At 51.0% G+C, this 23,027-nt stretch overlaps 1 protein-coding gene across 5 annotated transcripts in view; it reads left to right on the top strand.

Moving 5' to 3' along the window:
* LOC118774771 (unconventional myosin-XVIIIa-like) overlaps nucleotides 1-23,027 on the top strand; it is a 107,625-nt gene that overhangs the window by 57,286 nt on the left and 27,312 nt on the right. For all 5 annotated transcript variants that reach the window (XM_036524257.1, XM_036524256.1, XM_036524255.1 and 2 more), the window contains 16 exons: nucleotides 335-508; nucleotides 881-971; nucleotides 1,399-1,591; nucleotides 3,781-3,867; nucleotides 6,197-6,338; nucleotides 6,519-6,678; nucleotides 6,984-7,170; nucleotides 7,643-7,880; nucleotides 9,235-9,344; nucleotides 10,611-10,676; nucleotides 13,946-14,074; nucleotides 19,188-19,331; nucleotides 20,290-20,379; nucleotides 21,007-21,126; nucleotides 21,609-21,726; nucleotides 22,778-22,905. In XM_036524257.1, coding sequence (XP_036380150.1) covers nucleotides 335-508; nucleotides 881-971; nucleotides 1,399-1,591; nucleotides 3,781-3,867; nucleotides 6,197-6,338; nucleotides 6,519-6,678; nucleotides 6,984-7,170; nucleotides 7,643-7,880; nucleotides 9,235-9,344; nucleotides 10,611-10,676; nucleotides 13,946-14,074; nucleotides 19,188-19,331; nucleotides 20,290-20,379; nucleotides 21,007-21,126; nucleotides 21,609-21,726; nucleotides 22,778-22,905 — 2,177 coding nt within the window. The remainder of the gene's footprint in view (nucleotides 1-334; nucleotides 509-880; nucleotides 972-1,398; nucleotides 1,592-3,780; nucleotides 3,868-6,196; nucleotides 6,339-6,518; nucleotides 6,679-6,983; nucleotides 7,171-7,642; nucleotides 7,881-9,234; nucleotides 9,345-10,610; nucleotides 10,677-13,945; nucleotides 14,075-19,187; nucleotides 19,332-20,289; nucleotides 20,380-21,006; nucleotides 21,127-21,608; nucleotides 21,727-22,777; nucleotides 22,906-23,027) is intronic.

Genomic DNA, 23,027 nt, shown 5'->3' with positions numbered 1-23,027 from the left:
AGTTGTTTTTACGTTACATTACATTCATTTAGCAGACGCTCTTATCCAGAGCGACTTCCAGCACAAACGTTTTTCACCATAAGCCACAAAATGTCAACCCGTAGGACTGTTAACCACACTAGCTGGCTGACATAACATTGCTCCATTTACCGTGGGTAATATATCCTTCACCATTGTTGTGTACTTTGTTCTTGAAGTGTGTGTCATGGAGAGGCAAGACCAGCCACCTCACTGCAAGGGAGGGCAGTGGCAGATTCTGGCTGGCTGTGTCTTGGCTCTTGCTGTCTCCCTATTGCATTCTGGGAACTGACAGTTGGTCATGTGTTGCCCTCAGCTGGTCGCAAGCAGTTTGCACGTCACGAGTGGGCGCAGAAGGCGGCCTACCTCCTGGGCTGCACCCTGGAGGAGCTCTCGTCCTCCATCTTCAAACACCAGCCCAAGGGCACCATGACAAAGGCTGCCGTCTTTCGCCAGGGGTCAGACGACTCGGGCACCGGGGACGGCTCAGGTGAGTGTGCGGGCACGCAGAGGGATCCCTCATGCAAGCTGGCATGATACATTACCATTTTGCTGCAGGATTTCTGCAACCTTAACTTTTTCATTGACCGTATATGTACAAATAAATAGCTCACAGGCAGACAGTTTAGGGGTGAATACGTGGTTGGCAATGCTGTTAATGGTGTTAAGAATATATGTTACCTCATCGTCATTATTATTACCCAAAGCAAAAACTCAGGAATTTATACCAAGGGGATTTTGCATCAGTTCAGATGTAGTGCAGTAAGCGCAGAGACGCATGTAGTTTTTACTAGCTCAGCGTACTGTGTAAGAGCTTTTCTCAGTATTGCGTGAGGAGATTGTGGTATTCTGTCTCTCCCAGGACCCAAGATCTCAGCCCTGGAGTGCCTGGAGGCCATGGCGTCGAGCTTGTACTCCGAAGTCTTCACCCTGCTCATCTCCCTCATCAATCGGTCAGTGGGCGGCGATCCCCGCTGTGCATGGTGGAGAGATCCATAAATTCACACACCTGCGCCCGTGCTGAGTTCTGTTATATCGTTTGTTAATGTCATCGAACTAACGGCAGAGCTGGATAGTTTTATGGACCAAACCTGTTTTCCTCCTCGATATCTTATCACTTTTATTTAATGTCATATTTTCCCTCTGCTCCGTTGGTGACGCCCTTGACAAGTTAGGAAGTGTCATCCCGCTTTCCCCAAGGAGGTCTTGAGCTCATTAAAAGTTTCCAGCAAGTCTCGCCGCGCAGTTGCCATCCCTTCTGCCTCTCTGACTGTGTGCTTTTCTCTGTCCGGACGTCACCATGTGTCCGCCCCCTCTCTCCCTGCCCGTGACTCACGGCCTGCCTCCCCACCCCCCCCCCCCCCCCCCCCCCCGCCCCAGGGCTCTGAAGTCCAGCCAGCACTCCCTGTGCTCCCTGCTGATTGTGGACACACCGGGCTTCCAGAACCCGCGGCTGGCCAAGCGTGACCGGGGCGCCACCTTCGAGGAACTCTGCCACAACTACGCCCAGGAGCGGCTGCAGACGCTCTTCCACGAGCGTACCTTCGTGCAGGAGCTGGAGCGCTACAAGGAGGTAACACACACACACACACACACACACACGCGCTCATGCGCGTGCTTGGCCACCATTTGTGTCCAATGTGTGCTGAGGGACCAACGGCCAAGTTCCTTCCCTGCTCCGATCTGGCTCTCTGGCCAAACGGGTGTGACACAAAGGCCTCGCTCTGCTGTCCGTCTCTCATCCAGAGCCACTCAGATTCATTCCTGAACCCCCCCCCCCCCCCCAGTCATGATAAATTACTACCCTGCTTAGAAACCTGGGCCAACAGCAAGAGCCTCATCTTTCGGCTGACCTTTTCTGTCCTTCACTGCTGGCGCGGCCCTATCAGTCCCTCCCACTCCCGCTCGTCAGGGCCATCCCCTCACCTGCGAGCCGGTCAGCTGGGAATCAGCGGCATTTGCTAACAGTGGTGATTGGCGCAGCAGGAAGCGAGATGCCTCCCGTCCCCGCCCCCTTCCACACACTCAGAATGGAGCGTGGCACAGCTGCAGCACTGGCCCGGAGGAGGCCGGGGCTGGATTCCCCCTCCGCCAGAGCGCTGCCGACGGCTCCTGTCTCCTGGGCTGGAGTGGTAATGAAGAAACTGGCTCCCTGGCTGTGCTTTTTTTCGGGAGGCTGGTTTGTGAATGAAGAATGAGCCTGCGGGCTGGGTTTTAATACAGCTGCTGCCTGCTGGCTGAGTGCACACGGCACCCGGCTCTCGGCTCAGTCGGTGGAACGTGTGCCAGAGACGCCGGGCTCTCGCCTCTCCACCCCCCACCCCCCTGACCGCGGGTTTCCCTGCTGCGTGCACACCTGAAACTGATGCGGTGTCCATTGCAGTGGGGCACAGGTTTGGCAGGCCGGGAGGTGAAGGGGTTATAGGCACCAGGCCTGACTGAGTGTTTTTAAAGCAGCACACTCCCAGTCCTCCACTGGCCCATCATGCATCAAGTCAGGTGGCCCTTTTAGAAATGCTTGTTAACTGATGCAGCTTTCTTACACACTTTTTCTCTCTCTCTTTCTGTCTTTGTAACACACACACACACACACACACATACAAACTCCACTGCCCCCTGAATGTCCTTGATGAGGAGTAAGGCACTCTACAGAACAAGTGTTGGAATACTGTGAACTATAAAAAAACACATTTTCTAGGCAACCTGTTTTTCTTCTGCGCAGTGCAGAACATTCATTTGACACTCATACAGGTGGTAATTAGCCCGCTGTCTTCAATCTGTCTGCTCTTACAACCAAAATAGCTATGTCTCTAAGCACAATCACAATCTGTACTCATGGTAACATCATGATGAATGCTACATAATGTCTAACTGTTTAAATTGTTGTTGCTCATGTCTGTTTTCTTGTGATCATTGCAAATGAAATGTTTTCTTCTGTTCTGACCTGGCTGTCAAAGTGTTTTTGAACATTCGCAGTTATAACAGTTATAACAGTTCACTGTATACGTCGGGGGGAAACTTCATTTCATGTTGAAGAAGAAACACAACTCTCTCAACAGAGTACTCCCAGACCTCTCCAAATGTGTTAACCTAAATTGTTGTGAGGTCACCCTACAATAATTTGAAAACCAGAGTTTCCATGATGTTTCAAAATCCTCGATGAAATGTTTTCATCCTGAAAATTGCCCAAAACGAAACAGCAGTTCATTTGTTCTTATTTTTTCCTGTTAGAGCAAGCAAAATATGTCCATTTTTCTGAACTCACTAGCTTGATGCCATCAAGTCTAGAATATGAGTACTCTGAAATTGCTGTCAAATTGCCTACCTTGCTGGCTTGTGCATTAAGCCTCCTATCAGCAGTGATTGGTGACTGGCTATTGCTGCTGAAAGTACCCGTAAGTGTGTATCCGTGCAGACACAAAAGATTACCAAAGTAACGTGTCTCAAAAAGTATATTCGCTAATCCATCTTCAAAGTAGTGATAATTTACTGGGAATTTAGCTGTTACAGCAATAAAAAATAATCCCTGAAAATCTTACATTTATCCTTGAAATGCCTTCGAAAACTCATGGGAAAAATACATTTGATCTGAGTGGGAACTCTGCTTTGGGTAATCGGGGGGGGGTGGGGTTGGGCAGTTGTCAGATTACAGTAAGTGATCAGAAACTTGATGAACTAATTTCTTACAAACTTACAAACTGGAACTTTAACATCATGATCGTGTTGTAACTAGGTTACTAATCAACCCTCTGTCCCCTTTAGGAAAACATAGAGCTTGCGTTAGATGACATAGAGCCAAGCTCGTCACTGTCTGTAGCCGCTGTAGACCAAGCGTCAAGCCAAGCCCTGGTAAGGACACTTTTCTCATCCCTGTTTTGTTTGACACTCATCGGTCTGACCTGTCTGCTTTGACCACTGCAACAGGAAGAGCGGCGCTGTTCTGAGTACAGTTTTGCTTTGTCTTCTGGCCTCAGCGCGTGATTGGTTCGGCTGCGGCTGTGTCCGTCTGAGAGCAGCCCCGACCCTTAATGCGCACCTCCCATTTTCTCCTTCCAAACTGGTCTCAGAAACGGTGCCACATCTCTCCTCCATAAACACAATGCCACCAGTCCTAGCCAGCGCTCACTGTTCCACTGTTTATGCCCTCATATTGCAGACACTGTTTGTGCTGCATTCTAGTCGTTATTGGAGCATTTAAACAGTTTTTTTTTGGTTATTACTGGTCCATTCTGCTTGTCTTTTGTTTGCAGTTGTTCCCTTTTTTACAGCGTACATAGTTTCCTAATTATAGTTCCATCAAAGCTTTTTATTACTGTCATGTTTGATCTGCTTGCGCTCCGAGTCGGCCGAGCTGTCACCGTTCCGCGCCTGTCGCCCAGAACAAAGGCGTCCAATTTAAGCTCTTTACGAGGCGACTCGTATCGATTCTTTTCAAAGATTATTTTATTTGTCGCCTTATGAGCGCAGCAAATTGGGATCAAAGGAGCGCAGACAAATAGAAGTCTGGCACGGAAAATTAAAATCAAATCGGGGAGGGGGCACGCTTTGTCTGGTCCGTTTGATCTCTGGACGGCAGGCCATCATAAGGTGAGGTGGCGGACGTGCCGACTCGGTGTCCGGACGAGCCGCCCCGGTGTGTGCGGATCCCTTCACTGGAGCACTTTGCTGTTCAAAGCTTCCCTCTCGACAGCTTAGCCTCCCAGCTTAGACTGACTATAAAAAAAAACTAACAACCGAGGAAATGGCAACAAAGGAAATTAGCAATGTAATGTAATGTAATGTGTCGAGAGGGGAGGTGGCGTAGCGGCGAGACAGAAGCTCCACGGCCATTATCTGGGCTCTACGTTCCCCTCATATTGAGAATTTAAGGGCTGTTTCGACCTCCTCTTGCCCTCCTTTGCAGTGGTTTAACAGCAGGTTTTATTGTGTGCAACATACTGAGAATTCTGCTGTTGATTTCAGCTGTGTGTGTCCGGCTTCGTTTGCGCTCTTTGGCTGTGTTTACAGCCCTGATTAATTCCATACAGCAGCAGCCAAGGACCCTCGGAAGTCGCGAGGTGTAGGAGTCTGTGTCTGCTTCTCATTAGCGCTTATTCTTTGTGAGGCTAACCGCTATACTTCAGAGCGTGGCCACGGGCCTGCCGAGCGCAATCAGGTAACGTGAGTCAGTGGAAAATTGGATAGGAGGTTATTCACTTTGTGAAAGTCTCCAGGGGGGAAATTCGGAATTAACACAAATTTATTCAGCTTTAATTTTGCTATTATCTCAGCCTATTTTAGCTCCCCATTCTAGTCCTGGTTTTCTTGAAGTCCTTAAATGACTCTCTCTCACTACAGAGGCTCAATAATACCAGAAGATAAGACAACCAAAAAAAAAAAAAAAAAAAACAATCTGTGGCAGCCATTGCTGCTATTAATTGCTTAAATGCTTAAGTGCACAACCTGGAGTGCAATGTTTATGAACGCCTGATTGCTTTGGATATTTCCTCCATAGGTTAGCTATTATGAGAGCATGGGTTATAGCTGGTCTTTTTGCCTTTTTAGATTCAGACACAAAATAATTGCCTTAATCAATAAAGTCACGTTTTGCTCTGTGAGGGTTACTTTAAAGGCACACGCTCAGAGAAAGTAGGTTTTGTAGTACAAGTGTAAATCCAGGACAACAGCAGTGTTTTCAAAGCCACCATACACCAGACGCTTGTTATGACAACATGAAGGTAAGTGTCAAGCGATACTGTGAAGCCAAGGCTGCTTATAGACAGTGTAATCTTACATAGGAAGAGGCCTTGTTAAAATGTAGGCTGGTTTTACAGAGCGGTGCTTCAGTTCTCTTAGTGCTTTGTGAAAGAGAGGTGGATAGAGGAAAGCTAAAGGAATAACGGAGGCTAACATAATAGGGCCGTTGGCGTGTTTTGGACTGTGCGTGTGGGCCGGCGAGTGCGCGGCAGTGAGTCAGCGCGCGTGGGCAGGGTGAAGGCCGCCGTCGCCGCACGAGTCTCTGCTGATTATCAGCACTCCTGGGTGCGAGGGGTTCTCTCCGTCTTGGTCTTCACAATGGCTTTACAGTCAAGCGGAGCTGCCGTCTTAGGCGTGATTGGCGGGTAGTGGGGGCGTTCCCCTCCTGCTGTGAGGGGGGTTTTAACGCACGCGTGCGTGTGTGTGCGCGTGTGAATCTCAGGTGCGTACCGTGGCCAGGACGGACGAGGCGCGGGGCCTGTTGTGGCTCATGGAGGAGGAGGCCTTGCAGCCGGGGGGGACAGAGGACACGCTGCTCGACCGCCTCTTCAGCTACTACGGCCCAGCCGAAGGAGAGAGCAAAGGTGAGGACAGGCGTGTGTGAAAGCCGACGCCGTTCGCCACAGTATTTTTCCACATTCCTGTTTTTTGGAAGCACCCAGATGCACAGGGATTCTCCTCAGCACTGAACCTGGTATTGTTCCATCATTCAGTCGTGGTGGTTGATCGGATGATTGTGTCACTTCCTGCCCCCCGTCTCCCAGGCCACACCTTGCTTCTGAAGAGCGAGAGGCCCCATCACTTCCTCCTGGGGCACAGCCATGGGACGGACTGGGTGGAGTACGACGTGCGGGGTTGGCTGAACCACGCCAAGCAGAACCCCGCCTCCCTGAACGCCGCCAGTCTGCTCCAGGACTCCCAGAAGTAAGACCCCTTCCACACTCTTATCTGCAGGCGCCCAAGCAACTGCCTGCAGCTTCACTGTGGAGCAGCAGTGCTGTCATTTACTGAACCTTGCTGTCCATGCAGGGTATTCCCAATAGGGCAGCAGTAGATGCCAGATTAAGACCCTGAAGTCATTACCTGTCTGCATTCTGTCAAGTGCTAGTCACATATGTGCTGAAAAAGAACAGTGAAGGGAGAGCGGTTTTTTTCTGTGATGTCATTGTGCAGATTGTGCTCCACTGTCTGCCCCAGGCGCTATATGGGCTGTTTTCTCTCTCTGTCAGGAAGAACATCAGCAGCTTGTTCGCGGGGCGTACGAGCGGGGCCGCCGTGCTGTCGGGCTCCATCGCGGGCCTGGAGGGCGTGTCCCAGCTTGCCCTGCGCCGGGCCACCAGCATGAGGAAGACCTTCACCACGGGGGTGGCCGCCGTCAAGAAGAAATCTCTCTGCATCCAGATCAAACTGCAAGTGGTGAGTGCGCTGGAAGGGAGGGGTCATGAACCTGTGACCCTTATGACACTTCCTGGATTTGTTACCATAAACTGGTGCATGTTTGGGTGCTGGAGAGCCACATGGAGTGTTGGGGTCCATTTTTTCCTGATATGGTATTTAGACTTATAAGTTTGACAGGATGTTAAATACCGTGCCACCTGAGTGGTTCGTCAAATGCAATGTGGTGTGTTGGTTAGGTAACTAGAGAGGTTGCAAGTTCGAATCCCATTGTGCAATTTAACCTGAACCACTCCCAAGCTGAGCTGGCTCTTTGACTACGCAGCAGTGTAAATTGATAACATGTACTGTTAGTACATATATGTATGTATAGATTTCATAGTGGTTAAAGAGGTCCCTAAATGGACTGCAGCTCTCTGGCACTCAGCATGGCTTGCTGTGGGTTTCGCAAAGTCGGGTGAGCCTCATGACCGCACCATATCGCCCCCCGCAGGACGCCCTGATCGACACGGTGAGGAGGTCGAGGGTCCACTTCGTGCACTGCCTGCTGCCCAAGGCGGATGCCCTGAGTGGGGACGCGAGGGCGCCGGGCGGCCCCTCGCCCCGCGCCGGGGAGGGCGAGGTCGTCGGGGAGCACTGCGACTCGGGGCTCATGCAGCTGGACGTGGCTCTTCTGCGGGCGCAGCTCCGCGGCTCCAAGATCCTGGACGCCCTGAGGATCTACAGACAGGGTAGGAGCCGCCTGCGTCAGAGCCAGGGCGGGGCTTAGACTGCATTCCGGCACCGTGATCAGGCTTTCAGCGTAGACACTGAGATGAGCGGATCGAGGACGATGTGATTCTGAGAAGTCTGTCAAGCCAGACGGTGCGGTTTTATCTGGTGCGGCAGTCTCTGCAGAGGCACCGTCCCAGACCGTGTCTGAGAATGCAGCGTCTGTAAACAGTTTCAGGTCATAGGGAGCGTAACTTAACAACGGAACTCAGCAAGGGATAGCTACAGCAAAGACGTCACTTAGCGCTAATGGGATCAATGAGGTGTGATAAAACTGTGCTCCGTGTGAGGTACAGAGGCGCCCTCGTGGAGCACACTAGAGTTGCGTGTTGTGTTCCTAGATATCTTATAAATGATTGAGAGAAGAAACTGAGAAGACTCGGTAGACTAACAAGAAGAAAACCGAAAAAACCCTCTAATACTAGTGAGAGAAAAAGTGTCAAATTTCCCCTTGGCCACCTATTGGCAACCAAAGGTAAGCTTTTGGAGTAGATCTGACCGCCTTTTGGTAGATAATGGAGTTGAGCTAACTGGAGAGGAGTCTGAGCTGCGGCCCGCGGTGACAGCTGGCGGTATTATCAGTTATTAAAAGCTGGAGTGGGGCTAGCAGGCAGAGCACCCGGGATACAGCAGGGCCTCTATGCTGTGCAGGGGTTGGCTTTCCTTTTGTGGAGGGGAGAGTAACTGATACTGAGGGTGAGGGAGAGGGTAAGGATTTTGATGGAATTTGGCCAATGGGGAAGGCCTGTGAGTAGAGGACAAGAGAAGAAAAGGGAGCCTGTAGGCCCCCTTGCAGTAAGTAGGGGATAAAAGGGGAGGGTGATGGCTTCATAGTGGCTAGAAGCATTATTTCTGTTTTAGTACACCCACAGAAACCTTGTTGCTCTCTAGTTTCCAATGCCATTAAGAAGTGCTGGTAGCCACTCCACCGGTAGAGCTTACACTGGTGTCATTGAGCCAGAAGGTTGTGTGTCATTAGCTGAGCTTTGAAGAGCAGACACCATGCTTGCCCAATAAGAGGTAGTGTGTATTTCGAAAAGCACAAAGGCTCAAATAAACTATTAGACTGTGTGTGTGTGTGTGTGTGTGTGTGTGTGTGTGTATGTGTGTGTGTGTGTGTGTGTGTGTGTGTGTGAGCATATGTGCCTTTCTCTGTCTGTTTGTGTCTGTGTGTGTGTGTGTGTATGTGCGTATGTGCGAATCTCTGCCTATGTGTGTCTGGGTGAGAGAGTGAGCCCGTGATGGTCAGGCACCAGGTCAGCAGTTATCTCCACACGGCAGCAGTGAAACCTCCGCCTCGTCCTCTCTCCCCAGGGTACCCTGATCACATGGTGTTCTCCGAGTTCCGCCGCCGCTTCGACGTGCTGGCGCCCCACCTGACCAAGAAGCACGGGCGCAACTACATCGTGACGGACGAGAAGAGAGTGAGTGCCATCCCTCTGTCCCCGTCCTTCCAGAAGGAGGAGGAAGGGAACCCCCCCCCGGCCCCCCCGCTCCCCCCTGCCCCTCGCCTCCCTGCGTGTGTAATTGATTATGACAGGCCTGATCGCAGAAAGCCGCCGCGCTGACTAATGAACAGCCGGGCGCATTGTTTTCCTCACCTCGGCGCAGCAACGACAGAACAATAAACTCCCATTAATCAGGGCCATTTTGACGACTTCATCAAGCCTGTCCCCGGCTCTGTTGTGTTTGTGTTTCCAATTCAAATCAATGCCAATTGCACCGCGGGCGGGGGGGGAAAGGGGTTTTAATTGTGCCGGTGTGCTGGACCCACGCAAGACCCCGCAAAACTCAGAGCCGCGATCGACCGCCTGAGCCGCCCGGACGAGGCTCCTGGGGACAATTAGGGAGAGTTAGCCTGAGCGAACAGCGAGCGCTGACGGTACCTGAAGGAGGGCTCGGCGCGTTCTGAACGGGGCGTTCGGCCTGTGCCAGCACAGCGGAGCTGGCGAACGAAGCGCACGCTTCAAGGTTAACGTCGAGGGGCGCCCGTCTTGTGGAAAACAGTCAAAGCGAGGGAGTGAAAATTTACTGACGGGAAGGAAGACACAAAAGGCACTCTTTACAGGGGAGAGAGTGATTGAAAGAGAGAGACATTGAAGAAGAGAGAGAGAGAAAGAGAGGGAGAGAGAGGAGGTGGCTGGGAAGAGTGGGGGGGGGGCGAGATTTTTCCTGCGTCAGCTTCTCTCTGAAGGTCCCCTTGGAAACAGAATCAAACAAAGGCCTCTCAGTGTTCCGGGCTGCCACCTCCTCTCGCAGGGTAATGTAGACGAGGCCTTTCAGGCTCACTTCTCGAGTGGACCTGTCTGCTGCAGAGCGACAGAGGAGAAGGGGGAGGGAGAGAGGGAGAGCGAGGGAGCGCCGGCTGACCGCTCTTGCACGGGCTTGTCCGCGTTACCGCCACAGGTGGGGGCAGGGGGAGCCCGGAGCAGTGGCCAGCCACGGTAGGCAAACCGTCCGGTGAGTCTCTGCTTCCGGGGGGCGGGGCAGGGTACAGACGCAGGGCGGGAAGCCTGGCTCCACTCAGAGGCTCTCCTGTCTGTTTAGGTGATGGGGGACGCGGTCTTGTGGGCGACCTGTTGCTAAAAGGCTGCGGGTCGGATGTGATTGGTCTGGTCTAGGCTGTGAGGAGGTGGGGTGGGGATCACTGACTGTCTGTCTGTCTGTCTGTCTGTCTGTCTGTCTTTCAGGCTGTGGAGGAGCTGCTGGAGTCCCTGGACCTGGAGAAAAGCAACTATCACATGGGCCTGAGCAGGGTGAGTTCTGCAACCTGTTTCAGCCACACCCACTGTCTACTGGGGGGATTCACAGCTCACTCACTGTTGCGTTTCTCTCTTCACTACAAACTTTTTTGAGGATTCTGAGAATCTGTGCGTGTAACAGAGCAGCACAAGCATAAAGGCAAGGTTATAGAGTGGACAGGAGTGTTAGTTCGGCCTTGCTGAACAATAAGAAAAAAGTATTTCTTCAGAAAAGTCTAACCCCTTTTTGTTCTCGTCATAACTACCATGTGCTAAAATGACCCAAAACAAATCGATATCGTATACAGAAAGAAAAACTCCATTATTTATAATCAGGCCAATTTCACAGCTTCCTGTTCCGAGATGTAACCGTGTAATGAAATTCTCGTTAGATGGTAAACAGCGGGCAACGATGACGCTGGTGGGAGGGGGTTCCCCCTCTCGTGAGAACACTTCCTCATGGAATGTACCCTGCAAACCTTCCTCTCGAAAGCTGTGCGTGTTTACCGTTCGGCCTCCAGGCGGCAGTGCAGGTGGGTCTCATCCGTTCGGCTCTGAGACAGGAGTTCTCTTTCCCCCCGGACAATAAGCAGGCATGACCCGCAGCTGGGCCCGGGTGGCAGGACGTGAGTGACACGCTTCCTCCTCCAAATCCACAATGAGGGGATAATTACGGCTCTTTACTTTGTGCCTGCTGAAGGATTGGGTTTTGGCAGGTTACGAGTTTCATTGTTTGGTGTTATTTTTCCGCCTTGGCTCTTGCAGATTACTCTGATCAAACACCGGTTGGCGCAGTGGAGCTTAATCCTTTCAGCTGGAAGGCAAGCGCAAATGAAGTTAAAATCAGGGCAAACAAAGACAAACAGATAAACAGCTGCTCCATTGTAGATTCCTGGACTTTTTGGAAAGTCTTGTTAAAACACAGGATAGGAAAACAATTCTTTTGAAGCGGAGGAAGATGCTACTATAATGCGAGAGGGATTTAAGAGTCCGAAATGGGCACAGGGTAAACAAGCTCAGAAATGAGTAAGGAGTAAACTGGAGCCGAAATAGGTTTCCACAAAACGTGCCAGTGGGGTCCTAGCAACAGCTGCCTCATCAGAATGTCAATTACACTGGCCCCAAATCTTCTCTGACACTCGTTTCAATGCTGAGAACCCCTAGAGGGGAAAGCTCGTAATGGGGGAATTTTTTTGTTGCTTTGCGTATGGATCCAGTGCTTCAGCCATAGCTCTCAGATGGCAAACACCTCCTTCCAAAAGCTAATCCTGCTACCTGAAAACCATGCATACAATATTGTATGAAGTTGGACAGCAGCTAGTGCTAATTTCTGAACTCTTACCCTCAGAAAACTCTACCACTCCTCCTTTGACAGATCGCATTGGCCCTTTGACGTGCCAATCCCTGTATGTCTCCACCCCCTTGCCCCCCCCCACTCCAAGTTTCATTGTTTGTGAATGCAAGGGCTGTCCTCTGTGTCTCTGAGTGGTGACACCAGCATGGACAACGTTCAAACCGGCAACCTTCAAATCCCAAAAATAAGTGAGCCATGCCCTGCTCCACAGTGGATTGGAACAGTCGGGCGTTTGAAAGGGAACAACTGTGACAAACTCCTTTGCACGAGTTTTTTGCCAGCACGAGAATCTGCAAAAACCACAGCAGCATCACGGACAAAGGCTTGCCGGTGTCGTTCGGTGGCAGCAGATTCCAGAGCCCTCCCCAGAGACTGCGAGCCCACTCGAGTGAGAGAGGAGGCGCTCTTACGCTCAGGATGATGGAACGAGACGCAATTTCTTTTTCCATCTCTTCAAAGGAAAGTGGGCGCTTTTTTTTTTTTTCTTTCAGGAGTGAAATTGATACCCTGGGTCTTTTTATTTTTTAAGTCCCCCTTTCATGAAACCCATCAAGATTTCTGACACTGGTTGACATCGGCCGCTGCTCCTCTGGAGATGGAAAGGAGAGAAGAAAAAGAAAGAGGAGAAAAAAAACGACACCGCTAAAGAGCCCACAGGCCCGAGCGCTGCCTCCGCCCACACAGCCCTCACATGTCATCGGGACGCTGTCTAATTTGCAAAGTGCTGGAGTTCTGCTCCGCGAAGCCTTGGGTAAAGTGCATGCCCATCACTGTCCATCACTTTGGGGGTGGCAGCTGTGTGCTCCAAAGGGGGGGGGGGGGGGGGGGGGGGAAAGAAGGCCGGATCCATCGCCAGGCCTGCAATCGATACAAATGCGATAGAAGGGAGCAATATTTATTACACAATGTAATGCAGCCCCTCTCTCCGAGTGGCTGTCTAATGAAATAACAGCCACCGTGTGCTGCGCTAGGCGGAGAAAAACGGCCTTCCACCTCAGATCTTAACGGAAGAATAACACCGCCATTACCAGTCAGAGATAAAGACGGAATCAGGGGGGATTTGTTGTCGGCCTCCTTAGATTAGGAGTAATTTGCTCTGTGGGAACATGCGCTCCTCCAGTTATGCCCAAGCCCGCCGTCCTTTAGCTCGAGAAGCAGCATCCGCGGCCCTGTTTTTAATTACACGTGTTTGAATTCGACAGAGCTGCCTCACACAGAGCACTAATGCAATTAAGTCACATATAGCTTTATTTTTTCATTAAGGCAGCCTATAAATTGTTAATCTGTAGCCTCCGAATCTGCATGATTAAATCTGAAATTGGAAGTGGATCTTAGGCTGCCTCGCTAATGCTATGTGATTAGACTTCACTTCCAGAAAAAAAAAAAGCCAGACGTGCCCTGTGTGTTAAATGATGGTACTGTGCAAATCCCACTTTTGGAAGCTTCTGATTTCAGTTACAGTTTGCATATCGCAGCAACACTGAGGAAAATAGTGTAAATAAAAAAACGCATTGAAATCTCTTTATTCCGCATGTCAACACAGTGTACGTACACGTCATAATATAAACTGTTCATTTTTTGTTGGACAAAAAATAGATCCCAGTTGCAGGTTTGTAGCTCTGAGCTAAATATCAGACGGATAATTGGCAAGTCGGTTGATACTACTGTGATCAGAACTAGTGCGAGACAGAGATTTAAAAAGGATGGTGGTTATCTCCTCCTCTGTCATTTCAAAACGGGGGGAAATGCTGAACAATGTCAGAAGGTACATGTATGTGAATATTGCTAATATGACTAATAATCACAGTTAGATAAGTGCAATTGTGAATAATGACCCCTTTTCTGTTCATGTAGGCTGACTCCTCAGTGGCTGATTGGAGTGAGCAGGTAGTGGGGTTAAACGGGTGCCTCTCTCCTCCCCCCCATGCAGGTGTTCTTCAGGGCTGGTACCTTGGCCAAGCTGGAGGAGCAGAGGGATGAGCAGACGAGGCGCAACATCACCCTGTTCCAGGCGGCCTGCAGGGGATACCTGGCCAGGCAGTCCTTTAAGAAGAGGAAGGTATGGAGCTGCTGTTGCGCCCATCGCCTCAATACTAGAATTTCGCGCCTGACCGAGAGAGGCTAAAGCTAGTGGCTCGGTCGCATTCAACAGGGAGGCTTCCTGAGTGGAAGGCCTTGTCGAAGGCAATGTGCGTACCTTACGTTTTCCATTTTTACCGTTGCTAAGAAATTCAGGTTAAGCATCTCTCTTTAGAGACAGACAGCAGTGTCCCCCTTAGTATTTGAACCTGTTACCATTCTCCAGTCCTATCCCTAATCCTGAATTTCCCTGAATTCCTTTTTTAGGAGCCCTGCAATTCTAATTTGATTGCTTGGTGTACAGAATGATTACATTTTACATTATATATATGTGTATGTATTCACACACGCGTTATATTTCATGTAGTTTGTGTGTCCATGTTAATGTATAATGTAATGCAGTACTGGTAAGTGGTGTAGTTGTAACAGGGCATGTAACCCAAAGGGTGACAGTTTGATTCCCTGGTGAGACACTGCTGTTGAACCATGTTGCAAGGTGCTTAATCCAAATTGCCTCAAAAAATATCCAGCTGTATAAGTGGATAAAATGTGAAACATCATAAGCTATGCAAGTTGCTCTGGATAAGCATGTCTGCCAGGCTAGTGAGATGTAAGGTAATGCGCTTGTCTCTTCCTTATTATAATGGTGATACTGCGCTGATGGCAGTGTGTTGTGGGAGCCAGGTCATTTGCGGTCAGATCTCCATGGCAGCGGTAGGCGGGCAAAGGGCTCCTTTTTAATTTTCATTTGGGAGGAACGGTGGGATTTAGCTGGAGTGCACCGATCTCATCGGAGTGAGTCTCGCAGTAAATTTGGAGCCTCATCAGCGCACGCCATGCCACATCCATCACGCGCCGCGCTCCGGCTCGGGGGTTTGAAACATCCCCTCAATCACTGTCTCATCGATTGCCTCTCCAACGTGGAGCCGCACCTCTCCCTGCACTCGAACTGCACTGTGGCCCCTCTCTTACTCTCTCCCCTCTCTCCGTTAGCCCCTCCCCCTCTCTGTAGGTAGCTGCCTCCTTCTACAGAGGCCGAGACAGCACACAGCGGGCAGGGCCGAATGTGCGATTATCCTACTGGTCAGCACTGTGCCCACTGCGGCCGCCCTGAACTGTGTTTAGCGGTCAAGGATGCGGACAGTCTCATCCTGAATCAGGAGTGTGGGGCAGCCTTTTCAGCGTGGCGTCTGCTGGCCTTGCCTGTCCTGCCAGCCCAAGATTTTGAGATCGGGCATAACAGGATGGTGACTGGCTTTGGAAGATGCTCTGGGTCAGCTGCGTTTTTGGTGTGGGTCTTGAACCTCTTAGCCACGGAGTCCGGTTCTTCTGCAGTTTATGCTACAGTGATTTAAATTGCACTATTAAAGACTTCGCCTTTATTTTGTCCCTCAAACCCATGGCCAGCCCTGAAAAGTGAAAGGATTGGATCTTTAGTCTCTCAGTCTCTCTCTAGTCTCTCAGTGACTTCTCAACGTGGAGCACATGCCCAAATGGCTTTTCAGGGTTATCAGGGGTTGTTTTATCTCTCCGCCAGAAGAATCCCTTATCTTCCCCTCGAATATTGTTTCCCCGTGTAATTAATTTGGGTTGATGATATGTCTGGTTTTATTTACTCTCTCTTGTGAACAAAAAGCAAAAAGGATTTGCTCCGCTCAGGGAACATTGTGTTCCAGGTAAAATCTTGAAGCCAAAGTGGGGAGGTTTCTCCTCCGCTGAGCGCAAAGGGCACTCTTTACAGATTCTGGCAGGGTGACAGACCGGAGAGATTTTTTAACGCGCTGCAGCCTGGGGGAGAAACTGGAGAAAATGAGGATTGAAGCAGACAGTAGACCTTGAGGAGTCATATTAAATTTATTTGGTTAGTGTATTTCTGGAGGCCTTCTCTCTTTCCCTTTGGTAAATTACATTACGCTGAGAAAATAGGGTTCCATCTGTTTTATAATCTGCACTTTGGTACAAGATTTGACATTGTGCTTAAGTTAGCTCTTGTGCGTGGAGAGAGGTACACTCCTGCTTTATGTGGCTAGAAACTGTATGTATCATATAGGCTATTGCTTAGAGAGGCTGAGATTGTGTATCTTAATGGTGGGGTGCGGAGAGGGTAGGCATTTTCCTCTGTACCAACAGCTTCAAGTCCAGTGAGTAGATTTTTAAAGAGTCTAATTCGCATGAGTGATGCACAGTTTCGCAAGAAACGAATCGCAAGAAATGATTCATTGACGTGACCTTTTGGGTTATAGCTGTCCTGTACATCTTAATTGAATCTAGGCAGCGAGCTGGCGACGGAATGTTTTCATAAGTGGAATTTGCCTTTTCAACGAAAGAAAGAAAATCCATATTTTAGAGGAAGGGCCCAGGCTGAGAGCGCTCCTCTGAAGCTGCGCGAGTCTCACCGGTGATGAGAGGGAGGATCAATGGGCTCTCAGACAAAACGCAGAGGGTGTGCCGTGTCTGCTGCTCCCTCGGCTGAAGGGTGAATGCGCGCTTGGCGTCTCTCCAGTGCCGTTCTCGGGCCTCGGCTAATTAGATGAACGTGGCGGAGTGGCTCATTCCCGCGGTAGGCGAGAGAGAGGAAACGGTCCCGCGTTCCCTTCTCCTCTCCCCTTTTAGGGAAGGGATTAGCGGAGAGCTCGCCCCCAGAGGCGTACCTTTTAATAATGACCGTGTAATGAAAGTCATTTTGGGCTCTCAGCCCTTTCCATTCACGGAATTTGATAAGGGTGCTCCACGGCTGTAATTGTAAAGTGCTCCTTCTTATTGAGGGAAGTCAGAGGCGGACTTTAATATCGCGCACACTGAGAACGCTCTGCACGGTGGCCGTGTCAAGTTTCACTTCTTTTATTATTACCCTCTCAGAGGGCAGTGACTTCCAGCTTGAAGTTTTAAACTTAAAGTGTATCTTGTGTGGCTCTTTTCCAACCTTTGTGTTTTGTGTACAGAGTGTACAGAGTCTGTAGAGACTTGTGACATAATCGTAAATATCCCCCACCAGTGGGAAAGGGAGCTTCTGTCCAGAGGCTGTAAGTTGCCATGGGACACAGACACAGAGACAAATGGGATATGGAGCCCTGTGTCTCCTGTTATCTTGTCTGAAGCTCATTTGTAATCAGCACAGATGCATGCTGGGGAATGTGCAAAGCAGCGCTGCTTTCGTCCAGTGAAGCTGATACCTAAATGGAGCTCGATGCCTACATGAGTCAGGTTATCATGGGCTCAGAGGGGAGGCTTCTTAAAAGGTTCGTGCAAAATTCTACCATAAGAATTTGCTTGGGTGCAGAACGCTTGGTTATGAAACTGGAGTGAATCATAGGCACTTGAATTCTAACTCTGGCTGGGCTAGGTGGATGGGTATAGAAATTCTGTAGCACACACATTCTCAAAAGTCTGTAGTCTGCACTCCTTATGACGCATACCCTTCAAAGTCCTCCAGAAAATCCACTGGAAATAGGTGTAGCTGTGGAATATATTCACATGGTGCCACATACCCCAAGACCAGAATGTTACTGTTCAAATACAGAGTTTTGTGTCTGGAAGTGTAAAGCATAAAGCTTTAATATTTTCTCATTTTGGTGGATTATTTTTAAATTATTCCGCGATTGCATAAAATAACAAATCATACACGGACATTTGTGGTTGCATGCTAACTAGCGCTAGCATTGGCTTTGGTCGTAACATGACCTGGCAGCTTGGCCCACTCGCATGAAACAAAGAATGTGCAAAGGTGCAAAGCGTCACGCGGCTGTGATGCCACCATTTTCAGGTTTTGGCTGTCCCGTTCTCAGCAACGTAAGTGTTTCGCCTCCAGTAGGATGGCTGCTGTTGGCTGTTTTACGATTCAGGGTGGATTTGTTGGGAACCGTTGTTTCAGGACAGAAAGGCATATCTGAAGGGCAGCAGCCGGATGGGATTTCACCAGTGTGAGACCAAACACATTTCTCACAGCTTTTTCACACCTAAAGGATACATCAGAGCTTGATAGGCTAGAATTCCAATGCCATATGTGAAAGGCTTCGCAGTGCTCTCCCATGAGGCCTGGCACAGGGTTAACATCCAGTGTGGTATGGGTTTTCTGCCTTCGTCCGAGCTGTGGCCGGCTATTAACGTGCTCAGAAATTTTCCCAGTTTTCAAGGCGGTCGATAACTTTCTCGCGCCATTCTGTTAGCCTTGCCCTGCAGGCTAAACATCACAGATGAGCCCCATTAAGGGCTGTTCGCCCCCCCCCCCCCCCCCCGTCTGAGATTCAGCGGCGTTTGCGGCTTTCGCAGCGTGACAAATCCTGATCGGCGCCGGGGCTCGCTCAGCAGACGCGGCCCGCCCGACGCTGCAAATTACGCCGCTTTAATTGGGTTGCCAGATAATCGGCTGTTAGCGGAGACGCGGCACATACAATACCGGCGTGCAAATCGCGTAACATTCCAAACTGCCTGCCAAGATTTATTGACATTTGATTTAGTTACTCGGAAGAGCTCCCGGTCCTGGAAGGCGCACTGCGGCTGCGCCCTGACGCCCCATCAGCGTGTTACACACTGCACATGCCAGATTGTTGTATGGTGTATGGTAACATTAGCCGTGCAGTAATATTTCTGTCGATGTTGCAGATTGGCTCGGGTTGTTGAGAACTAGCGTAAACGCGCACTATCGATCGCGCGTCTGTTCCCTCACACAGATTATCTTCGAATGGATCTCACTCTGTACAGTGAAGAGACGTGCGGTTTAGCTGGTGATTTCAGGTGGGTGAATGGGAATTTGTAGGAGGGAAAATCTGTCTGTCACTGTGTCATTGTGGCGCTTCTATTGAGCTTGGTTAGAGCTGGGCGCCGATCACTCTTTTTTCCATAGGCTGCCCATAGTCCAAGGGTCTCATTCCTCACTATGGTCCATTACACTTACGCCTGTAACCGCCCCATGCCTTCATTGGCCTGACTCCCCACTGTCTATCTATACTAAGACCTAGAGTTTCTGTAGCTGAAGTGCTGTACTTATTCCCTTTATGCAGAGGTTTAGGTGCCATTTTGTGTCTCCTGGGGCTTTCTGCTTGTCAGAGACAGTCTCTGCTGACACACTGCCGTCTCTGTTGCGCTTCACACAGATCCAGGACCTGGCCATCCGCTGTATCCAGAAGAACATCAAGAAGAATCGGGGAGTGAAGGGCTGGCCCTGGTGGAAGCTCTTCACCACGGTCCGCCCGCTAATCGAGGTGCAGCTCACCGAGGAGCAGATCCGCGGCAAAGACGTGAGTCCACCTGTCTCTCTGTCCATCTGTCTGTCTGTCAGTCTCTCTGTCCCCCTGTCTGTCAGTCTGTCTGTCACAGTACTTGCAGCCTCAGGCCTCCTAGCACAGTCCAGTCATCACTGCTGTTTGAGGTTTGATTTTGAGTTTATGGATGTATATACTTATGTGTATAGGTGAGTTAAAAAGGGGGTTTGGGGTTTTGATACTGAAAAACATGATTGCGTATTCCCATCCACATGATATGAATTCCCACGCGTGGCATATTGTTGATTGTAATCTGACTGATCTGAGGAAGGCCTTCAGGAAGGATCAAAAGTGCCCGAAGTTGTCCGTCTTTTTCGGCATCCCTTTGCCCAGGACTGTTGCCTCAGTCTCAAAGGCCTCTGTGTGTAGGCTTCACAGCGCAGAGGATGGGCTGGGAATACATTAGCTCTGTAGTTCCGATTGCTCTCCCTGACTGGAGACAAACAGGCGGCGGCCGGATCTGGCGGCGCGGCGGTCTCACATCGGGGGGCCACCGGCGTGAGGAGCCGTGCAGCTTTGATCAGCGCCGGCGCGGATGCCGAACACGTCCGTCACGCCCGGGCCCGCGTGACAGAGCGGAGCCATGCGGGCAGGCGTGCTCTCTGCAGGGAGGGGGGAGCTCTGCTGGGGGGCGGGGGTTGGGGAAGGGGGCCGTCTCCGCACAACACCCACTTTGTTCTTAACTTTTGTTTGTACGCACAGCGCTGGCGGGCCTACTGCCGTTTCGCTAATTACTTCCCAATCTTCGAAAATTGCTTTTCTTATTTGGAAGGCGGATGTGATGGGGTGCAGCGGGGCGCTGTCGGGGGGCGGGGTTACGTGTTTGGGCGACGAGCGGGACGGATCCAAGCAGCCTGCTGTGCCACCGTGCGGGCGCCCCTTGCCCCTCCCCACCCCACCCCGCGTGACGGTGTTTCTGTCCCTCTCCACACAGGAGGAGATCCAGCAGCTGAAGGCGAAGCTGGAGAAGGTGGAGAAGGAGAGGAACGAGCTGAGGCTCAACAGCGACCGGCTGGAGAGCAGGGTGAGCCTTTCCTGCGCGATGCATGCTGGGATACCAAACACCCGCCTCTGTGGAGCGGGGGCCTCGAGTCCACACACTGCACCTGAGTCGCTGAGACAGAGACGGCTCAATAGAGACGATCTGTCTGAACAAACACTACACCGAGACACACACAGCAGCCACCAACAGACACGGTGCGCACCAGGGGGTTTAAAACAACCTCCCTCTCCAACGAGAGTGCTTTTAAACAAAAAAACATCACCGCTCTCTAGAGAAAAGCACCTTAAACACACATTCTGTATTGAAGCACAGTTTACCTGCCACTAGTGCTGGAGAGCACACTGACACAGACAGTCCCAAAGCGCACAGTCATGACACAGGGTCTGGCCTGTCTGCAGCACACGGTCGGTAGATTTATTGTTTTATGACTGCACATTTTCCACGACTGGACTGAAAGCCGTGGCGCACCTGAAACAGGCTCCTGTTGTTGGGTATCTACCCACATCGGTGATATGGAAATTGGGGGGGGGCTGGTTCTTTGGCTTCTGCGGAGGTAACCCGCTTCCAGAGACACGTGGTACAGTGCCCGCCTTATTGCTGAGTGCGGGCAGGGAGGCTGACCCGGGACGCCTGCGTTTGTGCCTCCAGATCACAGAGCTGTCGGCGGAGCTGGCGGACGAGAGGAACACGGGCGAGTCGGCCTCCCAGCTGCTGGAGACGGAGACCTCAGAGAGGCTGCGCCTGGAGAAGGACACGAAGGAGCTGCAGGTAATACTCGCACCTTCAAAAAAAGCACGTCAAGCCCCGCATTTCTGCTGCCACAATCCTTCAAAATCCTGCTCTCCCAGCTCTGTCACCGAGCAGCGCCTTGCTGCATATTAGCCTGCGGTTTAGTAGTTCTGCCTCAGTCAGGAAGCACTCACGCATTTGGCCCTGAGATCCCTTGCTTCTCACGGGAGGGTTTAACATGGTCGTGCTGCTCCTTGCGGTAAAGTAAAAGGTGAATACGAGCTGAAAGCGCCACATCACGTCGCACCACTGTTGAAGGTTAACTGTCTGCGAGCCAATTAGGATTCAGGTTTGAGAAGGGCAAAGCGTGGAAGAGGGGATACGAGCGGAGTGGGACGGGCGTGTCCCGGGCGCCAGATGGCCCGGACGTTATCCCTCAGGAGCTGAAGGTCGACGTGCGTGACGTGCGTGACGTGCGTGCGTGCGTGTGTGTAAAAGTGATTGTTCTGTGTGACCCACAGGCGAAGTTCGACGCTATGAAGAAGCAGATGGAGTCCATGGAGATGGAGGTGATGGAGGCCCGGCTCATCAGGGCGTCGGAGCTGAACGGCGAGATGGACGAGGACGAGGACGACTCCGGTGAGTCTCTCCGACCGCCGAGCGAGCCTGGCCTGGGCTGCCTCGGTACCCATGACTACCGGAGCGGCGGCGGTGATTGGACGACGGAATGCGGGTTCTCTGCGCCATGTACTAGACTGTACAAATTGGGCCTGAGAGCGCGTAATGCGACGGCTGGGATGCTGGAGATGCGCTTGATCAAGGGGTGCAGATTAAAGGCACAGAGTGACAGATCTCGGCTCTGCTGTCTCTCAAATGTATTCAGCGCTGTGAATGAGATCTTTAATTGTGTCTTTAATGTCCCCCGAGCTCCCTTTGCCCGGCGCATTGAACTGGGGAAGTGCTGTGCCTCAGATCCGCTAAAAAGCCACAGCATGGTAGTTCCAGACAAATGAGAAAATAATCTGTAGGATCTGAGTGCGCGTTCCTCTGAAGCTGTCATTATGCTATTTATATGCAAATGCGGAACCGTAATGGAATCCCCTGTGTTCTCTCCGGAGGTGAAATGGACATCCTTTCAAATGATCGCTCTGAGAAATAAACTTCAATTCTGACCTCACTTTCGTGTTTTATTTTGGCTAAGGCCGGCAGCTCAGGGAAAAGCCAGTTAAAAATAAACTGCCGCGTGTCAGTACTTAGGATCTTTTCGCCCCTATATTACAGTTAATGCCACCAAATTGATTTTTTCCCCCTTCTCCTCTGACAAAGCCTATTGCATTCAAGTTTATATTTATTCATGAGTATTCAAAGAATCCGGCATTGATTTACCAGAGGCCAGGAGCTTTTCTGTACAATCCTGGCTTCATAAAAAGCTGATTCCTCGTCAACTCATGAAAAACAGTCTGTGCAGCTGGTCACATGTTCCCGTCGTTAAATTTGTATGGGAGATATATCAGGTGTTGGGCGTAAAGGACATCTTTCACCACCCCCTCCCCCTGCCCGCCGGCGGGCAGACTGGTTAATCATGCCAGAGCGAGGCCGAGGCGCCTCCATAGCAACGCGGCCGCGGTCGTCGGTTGCGCTGTGACAGGGGAGACGTGACCGTTCGCTTGCGCGTGGGTGTGTCTGGCAGGTGGAGAGTGGCGGCTCAAGTACGAGCGGGCGGTCCGCGAGGCCGACTTCACCAAGAAGAGGGTCCAGCAGGAGTGCGACGACAAGCTGGAGGCGGAGCAGCAGAGCAAGAGGCAGCTGGAGAGGAGGGTAAGACACACCCCCGCGCACCTGTGGGCCTCTCCCACAGGGTGTAAACGCCCGCCCCCAGCTCACGACCTCTCTGCGTTTTAGGTTGCAAGTTTGTTTTAGTTTAAGATGGATTTAACAAC

This window comes from Megalops cyprinoides, chromosome 3, assembly GCF_013368585.1.
Source record: "Megalops cyprinoides isolate fMegCyp1 chromosome 3, fMegCyp1.pri, whole genome shotgun sequence".
NCBI classification, from domain to species: domain Eukaryota; kingdom Metazoa; phylum Chordata; class Actinopteri; order Elopiformes; family Megalopidae; genus Megalops; species Megalops cyprinoides.
Note: the sequence above shows the minus strand (reverse complement) of the source record. Positions and strands in the feature narration are given on the sequence as shown.